The sequence below is a fragment of the Aquarana catesbeiana genome, linkage group LG10 (genome assembly GCF_042186555.1).
Source record: "Aquarana catesbeiana isolate 2022-GZ linkage group LG10, ASM4218655v1, whole genome shotgun sequence".
In the NCBI taxonomy this organism is placed as follows: Eukaryota; Metazoa; Chordata; class Amphibia; order Anura; family Ranidae; genus Aquarana; species Aquarana catesbeiana.
The window spans coordinates 88,924,979-88,942,643 of NC_133333.1; the positions used below are offsets into that span (position 1 = coordinate 88,924,979).

Sequence of the window (17,665 nt, forward strand, 5' to 3'; positions counted from 1 at the left end):
GTGGAATCTGAGATGACAGAATGCACCGGAAATGTTCACCCCTTAGGCTCACTTAGACCTGCTTACATAAGGTCATGTAGTGCAAGTTCCTTTTTCTCTTCGCTTAGGCCAAGAGTAACATGTATGGCTCTAAGGAGACCATGAACTTCCTCCAGGGATAGCATAAACTTGGAGGGGGCCACTTCTGCCCCCTCACCCTCCTCCTCTTCCGAACTGTCATTGGAAGGTGCAGGGGATTGTTTTTCCCTGATAGACAGACTGTCAGACAGAGTTTCTACCACTGAGACAGAAAGTGAACCCTAGGAGGACTCTGATGTGGAGGGCTGACTCACAGCCGGATTAACTGAGTGTTAATCAGGGAATGATTGAATCGTGGCATAAAGTTCCTTCTTTACCGAGGCAAAAAAGTCATCACACACGGAAGCAGTTTCCTCTTTCACTAAAGAAGTAGTAAAAGTACTGCATGAGGCTTTTTTCCAATTTTCTCCCATCTTGGCCTTGCATGAGGGGCATTTCGTTTTTCCCAAGTCAGAGCTTTTGGCCTGAGAGAAAAAATATAAAAAAGGGAAAAAAACAGGGGACCCTTGGTGAGACCCAGTCTCTGCTTGTGGACCCCCCATAAGGTGCACTAAGAGGGGAAGAAACACAGCCTCCAGTGCCCAGACAGGCCCCCACCACCAGGGGGAAAAAAAAAAAGAAGACCTGGAACCCCAGGAAAGGAAAGGGCAGACTTAGTTAACTGCCCCCTACCTAAGCCTTGCTGGTGCCTGTCCCCACCACTGTAGACACCGTGTCTCCCATACCGGGTGTGCAGCGCTCCACTTGTGGCTTTGCATGCCACTTCCGGACTCCCATAGTGCCGCTGCACCGGACCGGAGGCAGAAACAGGTGCCAGCTCCTGCCCTGCCTCCTCCCCCTGTGCCCGGCCGAAAAGAAATCACACTGGGTGCCGACCCAGTGACCCGCTCATAGGTACATCACTTCCGGCGCAGCTGAGACTCTACTCGGCCTCTGCAAAAATGGCAGCAGCACATGCAGCCGTCGCTTCTGGAAGCCTGGAGCAGGGTCACTGGACCACACGGCTCTCCTCGAGCACCTAGGAGGAAAAGAGGAGCCCGTCCTTACCGCTGTAGAGACCCTGGTAAGGCGGGAGGGCTGGGGTCCTAGAAAAAAGGTGAGGAAACCCCTGTCTCTCAGGACCACCCTAAAAGATCATGGCTCCCCCACAAAAGATGTTCCCTCTGGGCCAGAAGAAACACAAGAACTGATGTGTTTTAGGGAGTTGCATCCCTTTAAAGATCTGGAGGAAGGTGTTTCCTATAGTCCAGTGGATGGAGTCACTATCTCTCAGATGCTGTCCTGAAAGACGCTTTGGAAAAACCCATTAAACTTACCGGTAACGGTATTTCCATGAATCTTCCAGGACAGCTACTTGAGAGATGATTGGCTCCGCCCTCTATAGGAAACACAAATCAGACACAATTTAAAAGGCCCCTCCCTCTCATCTGACCCTCAGTTGTTTGAAGATCAAGTAAACCTCCACCAAAAGTGCATTCGGCAGAGGAATAACAGAAACACACTAAAACACCACCACCCAATAAAACACCACCACCCGATAAACAATAGGAGACCAGTGAATACAGAATAGGGTGGGAATATAGACGCTGTCCTGGAAGATTCATAGAAATACCGTTACCGGTAAGTCTAACGGGGGTTTTTCCCCCTCATCTTCCAGGACAGCTACTTGAGAGGATAAGCAAGATTCTATACCTTAGGGAGGGACGACAGTCTGAAGTACTTTCCTACCAAAGGAGAGGTCCTGGCTGGAGAGCATCTGGACTCTATAATGCTTGATAAATACATGAGGAGGACCAGACTGCAGCTTTAGAAGTTTCTTCCCATGATGCTCCCGCTCTTTCTGCCTATGACACGGCCAAAGATCTTGTTGAATGAGCTCTAACTCTGGAAGGAGGGGTGTGACATGACGCTCTGTAAGCTTCACAAATTGCTTCCCTAATTCATCTGGAAATGGAACTTTTAGATGCTTTGGTCCCCTTCTTGGGGCCACTGAACAACACTAAGAGTTGGGAGGATCTCCTAAATGCACTAGACCTTTCTAAATAAAGCAGAAGGCATCTCTTCACGTCCAAAAAACTAAATCTTTCCTCTTCCGCATTCTTGGGGGAGGAACAAAACTTGGAAGAACGATCTCCTGGGACTTGTGAAAGCTGGAAGAAACTTTGGGCAAGTACCATTTGGGCCTAATCACTACCCTATCCTCTAAATCCTCAGGAAAGGGTCCTTACAGGAAAGGGATTCTAGACCAGAAATCCTTCTCCCCAACGTAATAGCCAAAAGAAAGGTAATCTTTAAGGAAATCAATTTCAGAGAGGCCTCATGCAATGGCTCAAAAGGAGCCCTAATAAGAGCAAAAAGAAAAGAGAAAAAAAACGACAGATCCCAGGGAGGATTCTGTTTAACAGCCCTGGGTGTACGCCTAGTTCTGGCTGAAAGGAACCTCTTGGCCAAAGGGTCCTTAGCTAGTCTTCTTTCTGCAAACAGAGACAGGGCAGCAACCTGAACCCTAAGGGTGCTGACAAAAAGTCCTTTCTCCACTCCTCTCTGTAAAAAAATCGAGTATAAAATGGAGTAGAGAAAGAATCCATTCCTGTCTTCTGCCAGGAAACAAAAGTTTTCCAAACTTTCCCATAGATCTTTCTTGTGACTAACTTAAGGCTGTCCAGGATAGTCTCAATAACCCTCTCTGAACACCCCCTTAACTGTAGGATGTGCCGCTCCAGGCCATCAAATGGAAGGTCTGAGGGTTTGGATGGAGTACCGGCCCCTGACTGAGAAGACCCCTCAGCTCCGGCAGGGGCCAGGGGTGTTCTACTGAGAGCTCTCAGTGAGGAGAACCAACTCCTCCGCCAGAACATTCGCTGTCCCACTTATGTGCACCACCCTGACTGAAAAGACATTGTTCTCTGCCCAGGACAGAATCTGCTGGCTTAACATTAGAAGAGTATCCAAGTGAGTGCCCCCTTGCTTGTTTAGGGACGCCATGGTCGTGGCATTGTCTGAAAAAATCAACAGGTCTTTTGAGTTGACCCTTTCCTCCAGAGCAATTAAAGCCTTCCCCACTGCTAAGGCTTCATGCACACGAGACGCTGGTGCAAACTCTGCTGAACACGTTTTTAAAAGCTGAAACCGAGTTTAGAAACGCCCGTTTTGCAGCGTTTGCATGCCGCGTTTAGCTGCGTTTGCGTCTAGAAGCGTCTGCAGAGCAGAGAATGACATTTTGCGACCCAAACTTTTCTGCAGCAGAGAATGACATTTTCCGACCCAAATTTGGGGCCCCATATCTCGGGGCCACTTGGTGCTATGAACCCCAAATTTGGATATATTATATTGTTAGTCCAACTGTGTTAGCACACTAAATTTGTGATTCCTAGCACCAAGTGGCCCCGAGATATGGGACCCCAAATTCAGGTCGGAAAATGTCATTCTCTGCTGCAGAAAAGTGCTTGACATTTTGCGACCCGATTTGGGGCCCCATATCTCGGGGCCACTTAGTGGTAGGAACCCCAACTTTGGTGTTCTAACACAGTTGGACTAACCCTATAACACATCCAAACTTGGGGTTCCTAGCACTAAGTGGCCCCGAGATATGGGGCCCCAAAGTCAGGTCGGAAAATGTCATTCTCTGCTGCAGAAAAGTGCTTGACATTTTGTGATCCGATTTGGGGCCCCATATCTCGGGGCCACTTGGTACTAGGAACCCCAAATTTGGATATGTTATATTATTAGTCCAACTATGTTAGCACACCAAATTTGGTGTTCCTAGCACCAAGTGGCCCCGAGATATGGGGCCCCAAATTTGGGTTGCAAAATGTCAAGCACTTTTCTGCAGCAGAGAATGACATTTTCCGACCTGACTTTGGGACCCCATATCTCGGGGCCACTAGGAACCCCAAAATTTGATATGTTGTAGTGCTAGGTCCACTGTGTTTGCACACCAAATTTGGGGTTCCTATCATCAAGTAGCCCTGAGATATGGGGCCCCAAAGTCGGGCTGTAAAAACACTTATAAACGCAAACGCGGTACCGGCGTTTAGCCGCGTTTGGCGTCTGAAACGTGGAAAACTTTTGCGTCTGAACCCATTTTTTTGCTTCTGGAAAAATTAGGTTAAACGCAACTGCCTAAAAGCACCAAAAAACGAGACTGTGTACATGGACACATAGGATAACATTGAATGGGTTCAGGGGCAGTTGAAAAAGGTGTCCAACTGCCTCTGAACATGAGTTTAACAGCGTCTTGTGTGCATGAGGCCTTACAGTTCTCTGAAATCCGACGACTGGCATGCCTCCTCTGGCAGCCAGGCTCCCGAGTGAGCTCCCCAGCCCCACAGACTGGCATCTGTAGTCATTTTCATTGGGGAACACTGTGCCCAGTCCTTCCCTCCCTGCAGATGTTCCCGTTGCTCCCACCAGGACAGATTGAGAAAATCCTCTCTTGGAAGCTGTATGAGCTGATTCAAAGAGCTTTTTCTGCGATCCCAATGATGCAGAAGAAATGCCTGAAGGGGCCTGGAATGCAATTGGGCCCATGGCACCCCCGGAATGGCTGCAGTCATTAAGCCCATTAACTGCATGATCTGACGAAGGGAGGCCTATGGGAGCAACCTGAAGTTCTGCACTGAGAGAAGAATCTTTCAAATCTTTTCTTCCGGAATAATCTTTTGTGCAACTGTGTCTATTAGGTAACGAGGCAAGACTTCTGCTGATTGACCTTCCACCCCAATTTCTGAAAGGTCCGTAAGATCAATTGCAGATCCTGAACTAGGCTCTCTTTCTCTCAGGCAAAGACCAAAAAAATCGCCTAAATATGGAAGGATCGATACCCTCTGTATTCGAAAATAGGCCATGACTTCGGCCATGATTTTCGTGAAAATCCTTGGTGCTGCCGAGAGACCAAAAGGGAGGGCTCTGAACGGCCAATGACTTGGACCATTCTCAATGAGAACTGCATATCTGAGGACCTTTTGATGATTCTGGCAGATTGGTACATGAAGGTAAGCGTCCTGAAGATCCAGGGTTACCAGTAACACTCCTGGTAATAACAGATTCCTTACAGAATAAATGTTTTCCATCCGGAATGGTCTGTAGTCTATGAATCTGTTCAGGACGCTTAATTTGATGACCATCCGAAACCCACCCAAAGCCTTTCTTAACAGAAAGACGTGAGAATAAAATCCTCTGAATTTTTGATCTTCCGGAACGGGAGAAATAGCCCCCTCCGTTTCCCACATCGCAATCAGATTCACCATGGCCTGCCGTCCTTCTAGGTCCCTTGGCAGATGGGTAAGAAAAAACTCTGGGGTGGGGGGCTTTTAAATTCCAACCTGTAACCTTTTTATATCATTTGGGGGATAAAAGTATTGCTGGTAATCTCTGCCCATTTCTTAATGAAATGGGACAATCTCCCTCCTACCCCCGCTCTGGCGTCCCTGGGGATTTTTGGTAGGGGCTGAAGGAGCAAAGAGTGCCTCCCTTTTTGCTTGTATTTGTTAAATGACCACTTCTTCTTTGCCTGTTGCCTATTGGTCTTAAAATTAACTTTGTTCTGAAAGCCACAAAAAGGCCTCTTATTCTGGGGCTTATTCTTTTGAGAAGATGGAAACCGGTTACTCTTCCCTGAGGAACGAACTAGGACTTCCTCTAAGGAAGAACTGAAGAAGAGCTTGCCCTCAAAGGGTATGCCGCAAAGTTTATTCTTGGAGGCAAGATCACCTTCCCAAGAAGGGAATTCTTGGGAAGGTGAATCCTTGCAACACAGGTGGATGCTACAGCTGGCCCTAAAGAAAAAGCAGAGGCATCCCAGGCCTTATGTAATAAAGAGTCGGTCTTCCTATCTATCTGATCCTTAAGGACTCCAGAGTCCTCAAATGAAAGATCTGACTTTTTAGATACTTGTGACATAGGAGCATCTTATCTAGGACATTTGAGAACTCCTCAAAATCCAACTGAAAGGGAAACCTCTTATGTCCTCTAGACCGGAACAACCTTCTTTCAGGTTCTTTCCACTCAGAAAGGATCATGTCCTTGAGTGAATGATGCACAGGAAAAGACCTAGTTTTCTGTCCTTGTAGACCTCTGTACATCTTATCCTGAACAGACTGGGCTTGCTGAGGCATCTCAATCTGTTCAGAAGTATATATTGACTTATATAGTTTGTCAATATCTTCAACTGGGAAAAGATACCTAGTTGAGCTACCAGTATCCTCATCCTCTGATGCAGACTCCTCATCAGACGTAGATACCGGATTCTCACCTTCTTCCAGGTCAGAAACATTACTTGAACTAACGGTCTTTGATACTAAGAGAGGTAGAGATCTAGCTGAGACTGAAGGCTCCTGAGTCACAGACTTAGATGTGGAAGGACCTAGCCCGGCTACTTTGTTGTCAAAGGACCAAAAAAAGCCACTACCTCCTTCATAGAAGTCATCAACTCCTTTATAGAGGCAGTAGACCCAGAACCTGCCTTTGACGGAATACAATCCTCACAAAATAGCTTCTTCCAACTATCAGAAAGCCTGGCTCTACAGTTCCCACATTTTTTCTTTACAGGTTTATCAACCTAGAAAAAAAACAGAAAATAAAACCATAAAAAAGGCTTATACAGACCCCCCTGCTGCAGTAGCTCTTTATTCACAGATAAGGGCTTACCTTGAGGGCAGTATTGGACCTATCTCAACTCGAGCAGGTGCTTCATGCTCAGTCCTGTCCTCAGATTCCATAGAGGAGAGTGTAAACCAGCTGGTGAGACTCCTCTGACCACCGCTGCACTGTTAAACTAGTCTGCCCTGTATTTGACAGACTGTTTCCAAAGCAGTGAGTCCCCTGGATTGTACCACGCTGAGATCCTTTAGGAAAACAGCGTCCAGGAAGTGCGTCATGTCACTTCTGGTTCCATCTTGCCGCATCACCGGAAGTCCTCAGACTCCATTTTGGTACACCCAACGCAGGGAAGACACGAGGAAGATGCTCCACACAGCTAGATGCTGGACATGGAAGGGAGTTGCCGCTGCTAAACCACCAGAGAGGCAAGTAACCCAATACACATAGGGAGCCCTTCTCGGTCTATAAACATAGAAAAACACCCCAGACATGGCCACAACCAGTCCCGGTTATCACCAACAGAAGGGGGTCCACCAACCACAGTTACCAGACCTATAAAAAACACAAACACTACTGTGTGCTCCTGGAGGGTCTGGAAACACAAAACAACTGAGGTTCAGAGGAGAGGGAGGGGCCTTTTAAATTGTGTCTGATTTGTGTTTCCTGTAGAGGGCGGAGCCAATCATCTCTCAAGTAGCTGTCCTGGAAGATGAGGGGGGGGGGGAAAAAAGGTATTTTATGGCATTTCCAAATGAAAATCAGTTAAAAAATAACATGCAGGCTGTATGACTATTATAAGAGAAGTGTGGGAATCAAACAAAACAAACACATACTCACCTAGATGGCTGCAGCATGGATCTGAGCTGCAGCTGTACCCCACCGGCTCTACACTGAGAACTGAGCGATAGCAGGCTGCCGATTGCTCACTTCTTGTGTCTGCACAGACATTTGCAGACAGCTAGCTCTAGCCCACTGTCAACTGAATCTGGGTCATGGGAGTGCAGAACTAACCCACAGAAGTATGGACAAAGGAGCTTTGACCATTCTTCTCCTTTATAACATAAAAAGATGTGAGACTTCAGTTGGGGTTTAGGACCTGTGTTAACAGGCTTTGGGTCTGTGTCAATCACATCCATTTTACAGGCTTCTAAATTTGTTTAGACTTCCAAAAGACCTATAGACTTGTATGAAAATGCAAAAACTGCTTGAAGCGAACATAGTCTATTGAAATAGACCCTTGATGTGTAGGCTTGGCAATGTCAGGAGGACATCTCTTATCGTTTTCTACTTACAATGATAATTATTTTGGCTTGTGGCTGCAATGTGTTGATGAGTTTTATGATGGCTTCCACTCCTCCGGCCACTTCATCTGCAGAATTTTCATGGTTATTGGTGCCAATCCATAAAACAATAACCTATAGAATTAGGACAATTTATTTAGACTGCAAATTGTGTATTTTGACTTTTTTTTTTTTTTTACAGATTGGGTCAAAAATATCTAACAAGTTTTCTTACTTTCGGTTTGATATTCTCTAGTTCTCCAGTTTGAAGCCTCCAAAGGACGTGGCGTGTGGTGTCCCCACCAATGCCGAAGTTCAGTGCATGCAGTGGAGAGAACAATTCCCTCCAAATCTGTTGGAAGATATAGGGAGATTAAATCTTATTGTACGATTACAAAACCTGAAAATAAAATATTGCTTTTAAACTCCACAATGAGACCAAAACAGGCAGATTGTGAACATTTATTTAGACTGCATCTACCTACCTTATAAGATATTAAAATGCATTGTGCAACTTATGGTAAAATTACTACATTACATCTTTTTTGACTGTGCCTTCAACCATCATGTTTATTCTTTGCTACTGACTGTTGCTTTTTTCCCAGCCCCTGAACCCTAACAGCCTGCTATATATATCCAAAGCCTGGGTTTGCCCCGAATTTTGACTTTAAGGCCCCAAGCACACAGGATGTTTTTTTTTTCCCCCCTTTTGGATGCCTTTGCTCCAGGGGAGAAAAAAGCAGAGGTAAAACGCACCTAAAGCCACGTTTTGCAAATGCATTTAGGCGTGTCAAACATCTGGGCGCTCACCCTCCATTGGCCAGAATATTAATTTATTCTGGCCATTGGAATGAATGCTCATGCGCAAAATGCACCTAGCGTTTAGGCATGCTTAGACATGTTTACACATGCTTAGGTGCATTGGGCCTTATTTTGTGGCAAAATGCTCATCTCCTTAATGCGTTGCCACTGGGTTTTTTCTTTCTGTAACCCACCTAGGTGTGCAAGGACACACAGGCTAACATAGAAGGGAATTTAGAAAAAAATGCCTTGAACAGCCATGTTTTTAATGCCTTGTGTGCATGAAGCCTTGAATTTAAGTTTGGACTTTGGAACAGATCTGGTTAGAATTGGGAGCTTTGGAATGCATTGTGTTCTAAAGCTACACACAGAGGGTGGAAAGCATGTGGAAGGTGATTGCAGAATTCAATCATTACAGAGTTCTTATTTGGAAGATAAGACAACAAGTAGAATTAAGAAAGAAAAATACTTAAAGGGTAAGTTCAAAAAAAAAAAAAAAAAAGAAAAAAAGGAAGTGGATTTATTATTCTACAGGAGTCTGCAACACATTGCAATTGCAATCAGTGGATCCCATGTGCAATGTTGGACTCCTGCAGACTCTTCCTTTAGCTTTCTGCCGGCACCTCTGTATGGACTTTCAGGCAGAGAGCTGGAGGAAGTGGAGGATATGCAGGATAAGCGAGATAAAGGGGTTAATATACAGGCACAACAAAAACAGGATGCGTGGTGGTGGTGGTGATGTTATAAAAAAAGTGATCCCACAATAACATTTACTAACCCCCTACCTTGAATCTGCTGCTACGTTAACAAATTAACCCCCATCGTGAAAGAAAGGGGAAGGCCCTCAAATGTAAACAGTAGTACTATTTATAATTGTGTTTGCTTTGACTGGCCACCTCAGTGATCACAGGGCACAGAGCCACTCTGATTGGTTCTATGCATATTTCCTAAGATCTGCACTGTTCAATGACAATGCGATTATAGGCACTTGTTTGTGCACACACACCATGTAAACATGGTGGCGTTTAAAAAAGGCACTCCAGAACACCACGGCCACCACTCTTACCAGCCTGTATATACCCCTTCACTACCAGGCCATTTTTCATTGCTGTGATAGTCTAACAGAAGTTCAGTCAATTTTGTGAAACATGACTTTTTTTTTGTTGTATTTAATAACTGCATGTTTTTTTTTTTTTGTTTTTTTTTACTATATAGAAGGAAATGAAAACAGAATTTGAAAAAAAAACTGTCTTCCTTACTTTTTTATTAAATAAAAATACCAGGACAGTACAAACACACCCAAAATGACCCCTTTTTTAGAAGGTAGACATCGCAAGGTGATCTCATTTATAGGTTGAAAAGTCATCTCTACAGCACAATCTATACATTCTGCCCTTGCTATAAATACTGTTTGCGTTAACCCTTTTGCTGCTAGAGTTGTTTTTTGCACAGCCTGATTCACACCTATGCATTTTTTAGTGCATTTTCAGTTTTGCAGAAACACACTAAAGTCCATTTAACATGATTTCCTATGAATGTAGTTCACATCTGTGCATTTTATGGAAAGGGCCAGGGTTTTTTTTCTTGTTTTTTGTTCCATAAACATCAATGGTTTAAAGATGTGTATTGAAAAAACGCAAAATGCACCTGCAGTATGCAAACTGCAACCTGCACAAGTGTGAATCAGGCCTTAGTGTGTAATGTTAATGGGCAGGACAAAGGCAGTTTTCATTATGAGTGTGTGTACTGGAGGAGGAATAAAAGAGAAAGACGTGCGTGTTCAATATGAAAAGACTGATCTGTGTGCTGGAGGTGGGATCTCATTGGGGAAAGACCAGTCCTCTGACTTATTCAACTGTGTCTGTATTCACTTGTTTAGTCTTTAACAAAATAAGGAAAAATATAAAAAAACACTATATAAAAAATGCAGTACATTATAATATGTATTAGATATAAATCCTAAAAATAAGCAGCTTAGCATGTTTTAGAGGCAACCTACTTACAAAAAAGAAAAAACGCTTATTACCTCATACTGCTGCATTAACTGCACCATGGAGTCACCTACAAACAAGACATCTGGTTCTTTGTCCTTGCAGTCCAATACAAACCTGTTGTGCTGAAAGAGTGAAAATAAATTGTTTCAATTAAACATTTTTAGAAGTAATTACATTACATTGTTATTCTCAAACAATAAAAAAACCTACAGCTTTTTCATGTATGTTGTTAATGTGCACCTGTTAGAGGACAAGTATGTAAGTTTCCATACCTGACTTCTTCCTTTATAGATGTTAGTTTCCTGCATGTCACGTTGAGACTTTGCCTTTTAATGCTTACCGAAACACTGACATGTTAAAGCTCTGGCACCTATAGTTACCTAATCTTCAGTTCTGTCCCCAGCACTCTTATTGATCCAGCGGTGCGGCGCCCCTCCTATTTCAGGTTAAATGGCACTTTGCATTATTCAATCCACTTCCTGTGAGCACAGGGCATCAAGAGGGGAACCACCATAGTGTAGTATCTTTTATTAGTTTTTATTTTATTAGCATCTTTTATTAGTTTAAAAAGAATTGCTGCCATTACACTTACATAGGTAAGGCAAAGAACTGCATATAAACCCAGAAGCACCGCGCTGCGTGCGCTCCATGGGCCAAAAGTGACGTCACCTGGAAGTCCTGTCCTGGGAGCGCACGCAGCTTCCGGGTTTATATGCGATTCTTTGCTTTACCTATGTAAGTGTAATGGCAGCAATTTTTTTTAACTAATGAAATAAAATTTAACAAAAGATACTACGCTATGGTGGTTCCCCTATTATCTATTTGAGAGTGCCTAGGAGGATTGATTACACTGTGGTGGCTGGAGGAGAGGCGTGGAGAGAGAGTGACATCTGGTGGCCAACACAGAACATTACCCAGGAGGGTGAATCCCACAAGCACATTTGACTCATTGCTCTACGGTGTACAGCATAGGGTCAATTGCTCTCTGGTGAGTGTGGAAAAAAAGCACAAATTGTTTTGCATGGAGCACAGAGAAGATTCCATGTAATTTCACACAGCACTTATGAACTATTTTGGCAAGAGCACTTTGCCTTGGATGTATGGACTGGTTATTCACTAGAGCAGCGTCTAACAGGTCATGTTTTCAGGATTTCCCTCAGATGAAACGGCTGTGGTAATTACTAAGGCAGTAAAACTGATCAAATCACCTGTGCAAAATTATGGAAATCCTGAAAACATGACCTGTCGGGGCGCCTTGAGGACTGAAATTGGGAAACACTGCACTAGCGGACTTTATTATATTATTTTGAGCACTCTTTTTGGACAGCCGGTCACACTGATAATCATTGAAAACTACAATTGCATTTGCATGATGGGAATTTAATTTGTTTCAGCAGGCTGTGAAAGTGACACTGCTGTTCCTTAATCCCTCCTCATGATTCCTGGGCTTAGCTCCATTACCCTGTATTCATTGATGATGTCACAAGGTAAATGTAGCACAGACTATGCAAATGTAGATTGAATAACATGCTAGTATTTATTCTAGCCGAGAACAAGAAGAATTTAGGAGATTTTTAAACTTCTAACCCAGCTTTAATAATTTAGTAGCACAGGATAAGCCTGTTTATTGTCACATTTCAATACTGTTGAAAATTAAGCATCTGCAAACAATAGGAGTGCAAGTCTTTTATTTATAAGAAAAAAAACTGCCCAAAAATTCCCCAGTATTACCTGAGAGAGCCACCGGTCATCCCCGTGTACATCCTCAGCAGCATGAGGGACAGCAGCAGAGTTTGTGTCCCCCTGACTCATTATGCAGACAATCTGCCTGTAAAAACAAAAACGTGTACATGAGTTATATGTGGTAATTAAAACAAAATACAACGCAAACGGGTATACTGATATATAAAAAAAAAATGCACAGCAATTTGCCCACTGTAAGTGCAAGTACATTCTTTTTGTGCAAAATAGCAAATGTTATTAGGCTATTTTCTGTGCTAGCTGAATATTTTTTATTGTTTTAAACAGAAAAAATACTGCATTTGGCCACCATATTGGTGCTAAGTATCTTTACTTAATACAACCATCGACAGGAGCTCTTTAGAGCGGTTGAAGAGAATGGTGGAAGCCTGCTGAAGGAAGAAATTAGGTCAGTATTACAGCTTCTTTCTCTACCCCTAGACTAGGGCTAGGTTCACACTAGCCTGCAAGGCAAAACACAGAGTGTTATCGTGCAGGCTAGAGCAGTGTCAGCCCCAGCTGGGAGTATTGTGATGTGCGTTTCGGAGCACCACACCACACCTTCTTTTTTAAAATGTATTTCAAGTGTCCAATAGTGAAGCCTCATTTGTTGTGCTCCTCTGTGGGGACATGCAGTGCAGTAAAATAAAGACATGCTGATTTTTTTTCTGCACTGCAGGGCATGGCACACAATCCTTGGGGTGCGAAAGGGCCTCATAGAAAAAAAAATTGTTTGTCTACCCTTATCCAGTGCAGAAATACGCAGTCACATAGTGTGAATGGGCCCACTGCAAGGGTGTAATTCAGCTTTAAAAAGGGGAACTAAACTTGCACTGTCTTGGCATGTTAAGAACAGATAAGGACTGTACACTGCACTGAACCTTGTACCTAGAAAACAAAAAGTCACCAGGAGCTGCAGAAAATATCTTTTGACTGTGTGCATGGCACTGTCCTAATCTATTCTCATTAGTGATGAGCTCAGTCATGTTCACATTCTACACCAGTCCGTCTCCACCTGAGTGAGCCCCCAAGGAAGCTTTCAGTGTAATGAAGACTAGAGGTATTGAAAATAATGGTAGAATCGATGCATCGCGATGCAGTCTTAAACGATTCTGCATCGATGCAGAGAACGGCTGCATTGCAATTTAATCAATGATGCCATCGGCCCCTGTCAAAGTCCTCCCCTCTCTGCCTAAATGTATATGTGTGATCACACACAGTGGGGATGTCCTGCTATAACACTGACCTTGGATCTGAAACACCCGGCGGCCGTTGTAACAGTCCTGCCTGCTAGACCGTCTCCTAGGATAGATGACACATTGATCCAATGCCGGAAAAACATTTTATTTCACATTTAAAATTTTTATTGTGTGCACCAGTAAGGACAAAACAAATCCCAATGTTGGGAAATGTAATCAGTGTGACGTGTATCATTGGAGCCAGTCTAGGAGGTGGGACTTTGTTACAGCAGCCGCTGGGCAATTCAAATCCAAGCTTTGTGTAACAGCAGGAGATCGCTGCTCTGTGTGAACCAGGTACTGATGAGGATGCATTGATGGGCACTGGTAGGCTGCACTGATGAGGCTGCATCGATGGGCACTGATGAGGATGCACTGATGGCCACATATAAGTCATATCTTTGACAGGATAATCGTAATCAAATCAAATCGTGACCAGTGAAGGTGCGCACCTCTACTGAGGACGGACTAGAATCTGAACATGCCTGAACTCATCGCTGCCCGGTAAGTTGCTGGAGGCAGTGCAAAGCCTTGTTCACATGGGAATACCTAAAGTGGAAGTCCATGCAAAATCTAAAATCCCTGCATCTATAGACACCAGGGATCCAACATTAACCTCTCTATCACTGTAAAGAAAAATTGAGTATACATACCTTTCTGAAAGCCGATCTAACCCGTGTCGACCGGATCCCACGCTGAACTGTCGGCAGAGGAGACGGAGGACAATGGAAGCCCCATAGTAACTCTATGGGTGACGTCACTTCCCAATTATTTCACAGCCGTTGTTGTCCATGTCCTCTGCAGAGCTTCCGGCGCTGGAGATCTGGCCGGAACGGGTCAGATCGGCTTCCAAACAATTTGGGGATGACCCCTTTCTGTTCCAACATGACTTGCACACTTAGTGCACAAAGCAAGATCCATAAAGACATGGATGAGCGAGTTTGGAGTGGAGGAAATTGACTGGCCTGCACAGAGTCCTGACTTCAACCCGATAGAACAACTTTGGGATGAATTAGAGCCAGACCTTCATGTTTAACATCAGTGCCTGACCTCACAAATGCGTTTCTGGAAGAATGGTCAAACATTCCCATAGACACACTCTTTAACCTTGTGGACAGCCTTCCTAGAAGAGTTGAAGCTGTTACAGCTGCAAAGGGTGGGCCAACTCAACATTGAACCCTACGGACTAAGACTGGGAATCCATTAAAGTTCATCTGCGTGTAAAGGCAGGCGTCCCAATACTTTTGGTAAAATAGTGTATATCATAGTTTGTAGACGCTATAACTTTCACGCAAGCCAATCAATATAAGCTTATTGGAATTTTTTCCAAAAATACGTAGCAGAATATATATTGGCCTAAATTTATGAAGACATTTGATTTTTAAAGAAGTCCAGCCTGATTTTGTTTGTCTGGGCTTCTTCTATGGGTCTTCTCCTACGGTCTGAAGTCTGCTCTCTGCTGACATCACAGGAATCAGACCAGGCACCGCGTCATCGCGGCAATAAAGTCTGGATCTGCCAGGTGCCTGGACTGATGCACGTCTCAGCCTCTCAGCAAGCCAGTGAGAGACTGAGATGGCCACTCTCCACAGCTCAGCGCTCCAGTGAGCATGGAGGAGCAGAGAGGAGAGCTACTGATTGACAGTCAGCAGCTCTCCTCTCGGGTGTCTGTCAAAACCGAGCCATCGGCGATGTTCGATCACTCGGTTCTCAGTGTAGAGACGCCGGGGGACAGACTTCTCTTTTAAACTCTTTTATTGGATATGATTTATAAGTAAAAAATATTGTTCTTATTTCAAAATTCTTTTTTTTTTCCGTTTAAAGCACAAAAAACAAAAAACGCAGTGGTGATCAAATACCACCAAAAGAAAGCTCTATTTGTGTGAAACAAATTACGATTTCCCCCTGATTTTAAGGGGGGAAAAGTGCATGTTATACGCCAATAAATACGGTACATAAGATTTAATTTGTGTACACAGCGTTGTATAACCAAAAATTGTCAGTTAAAGTAATGCAGTGTCAAAAAGCAAAAGATAGCCTGGTCATGAAGGGGGTAAATCTTCCAGAGGGCAAGTGGTTAAAGTGATACTAAGCCCCCGTTCGCACTGAATGCAGCTTTGATATCACGCTACTTCAGCGCAGTTTCAAGGCCACCAGTCAGTGCGATTTCATTTTCATCTGTGCGAAATCGCCAAATTGGTGCAAGCCGGAATCGCACCGATTTGAACGGTTCCATTGGCATAAACCATGATGCGACTTGTCTTGCTATTTTGAATCCTCAAACTGCATGACACGTTGCACCAGTGTGAATGGGGGTTAAAGGTTTTTTTTTTTTCCTTTGAAATAGAAAAGGATTTTATACTTACCTGCTCTGTGCAATGACATTGCACAGAGCAGTCCCTCACCTCCTCTTCTGGAGTCCCCTATCAGGGCTCTCTGCTACGCCTTTCTTCCAGGTGCCAAGGGGGCATGCTCCCGATCTGGGCTGTATGCTCCATAGACACAAACAGATGGTAAGTCCCACCCCTGCACAAAATCTAACTGACAGCAGCAGGAGCCTATGAGTCCCACTGCTCTCAGAGTCTCCTGGGAGACCAGGAAGAGAGGAGATTGGAGCTGCAGATGGGACAGTTCTGGATCATGAGAAGACTCGGGTGTTTGTGAACAGGGTAACGGTCCTGAGCTGGCATCTTCCTCTAAATGTCGGTCGTTGTTCCTCTTCATTGGCCGGTGGGAGATGACATCACTCCTGTACATGCGCAGGGGGCCATCTTTTTAGAGGGTCCCAGCTCCCACTTCCTCCTGGCGCACCCGCGGCACCGGAAGGGAGATCACCTCTCCCCCCTCCCTCTCGGCAATTATCTGGGACACGTCACCGGTCCCAGATGATTGCCCGGCCAGTCACGGTGCGTGGCGCGGCTCACGCAGTGGGTGCCCGGTTGTGAAGCCACAGCCAGGCGCCCACAGTTACAATGGCGACACCGCAGAGAGGAGGGGGAGACGAGCGGGGCTTTGTTCCCCCGCATCGCTGGACCCTGGACAGGTAAGTGTACGATTATTAAAAGTCGGCAGCTGCAGTATTTGTAGTGGCTGACTTTTGATTTTTTTTTTTAAAGCAGAAATACGCTTTAAGATAAAAAAAATGTGGACTTTATAACCCCTTTAATGCGGCTTCTGCACTAGAATATACGTGGCTGGGGGCGCCATGAGGACCATGGCCAATGGCAGCGAAGGGGAGGAGGAGAGGTACAGGTGAACACAGCCCCTATGAGGTGTACAGCACAGGGTGGGGATGGAGGAAGACATTTGGTTTTTTTTTTTGTTTCCTTTAATGACAGGTTTCTTTTATCCCTGGCTGTGTCCGGTTCTCTATCAGCTCAGCCTCCTCTCCATACATCAGACCTCACATTCTCAATGAGGCCTCTGCTTAGCTGGACCAGCACACAGCACGACCACCATAACAGCCCCCTCCCGGTCCTCCCATCGGCACCACTCTACCACCAATCCCCTGACTTTACTCACTCGGTGCTCCGGTAACTCCACCCCTTCCGGTCTAAGAGCCCCCGGTGCTGCTCTTGCTGGCGCGACCGTCGCCTTTACGCAACTTCCGTTTGTGCCAGTCACGAAGCGCTAGACCAATGAAAGCCGGCGGAAGTGACGTGTCCCAAAGCGCCGGAAGGGACCGGAAGTCCTGCATGGTAGCGGATAGAGAGTGAGGCGACGTACGGGGGTGGGAGGGTTGAGGCTGGCTGAGCCACAGTAAAGGCGAGGAGCCGGTTATCCCAGCCTGGAGGTGCTTCGTGTATCTGCGTACTCCCAGGCAGGTCATTGTTTCCAGACTCTCTGTCACCCGGAGATTTTATGAGCGTTTAATGCCCCATTCCAGACAGGAAGACAAATCATAGCTCCCAACTGTCCCTGATTTGGAGCAATG

At 45.0% G+C, this 17,665-nt stretch overlaps 1 protein-coding gene across 1 annotated transcript in view; it reads right to left on the bottom strand.

The window, feature by feature from the left end:
* The window catches only part of PAFAH1B2 (platelet activating factor acetylhydrolase 1b catalytic subunit 2), a 29,103-nt gene extending 11,703 nt beyond the window's left edge, over nucleotides 1-17,400 (bottom strand). Inside the window, exons 1-5 of the mRNA XM_073602378.1 lie at nucleotides 17,254-17,400; nucleotides 12,485-12,581; nucleotides 10,786-10,875; nucleotides 8,194-8,310; nucleotides 7,971-8,093 (exon numbers count right to left, since the gene is read on the bottom strand). Coding sequence (XP_073458479.1) covers nucleotides 7,971-8,093; nucleotides 8,194-8,310; nucleotides 10,786-10,875; nucleotides 12,485-12,565 — 411 coding nt within the window. The 5' untranslated portion in view covers nucleotides 12,566-12,581; nucleotides 17,254-17,400. The remainder of the gene's footprint in view (nucleotides 1-7,970; nucleotides 8,094-8,193; nucleotides 8,311-10,785; nucleotides 10,876-12,484; nucleotides 12,582-17,253) is intronic.
* Nucleotides 17,401-17,665: the final 265 nt, after the last annotated feature.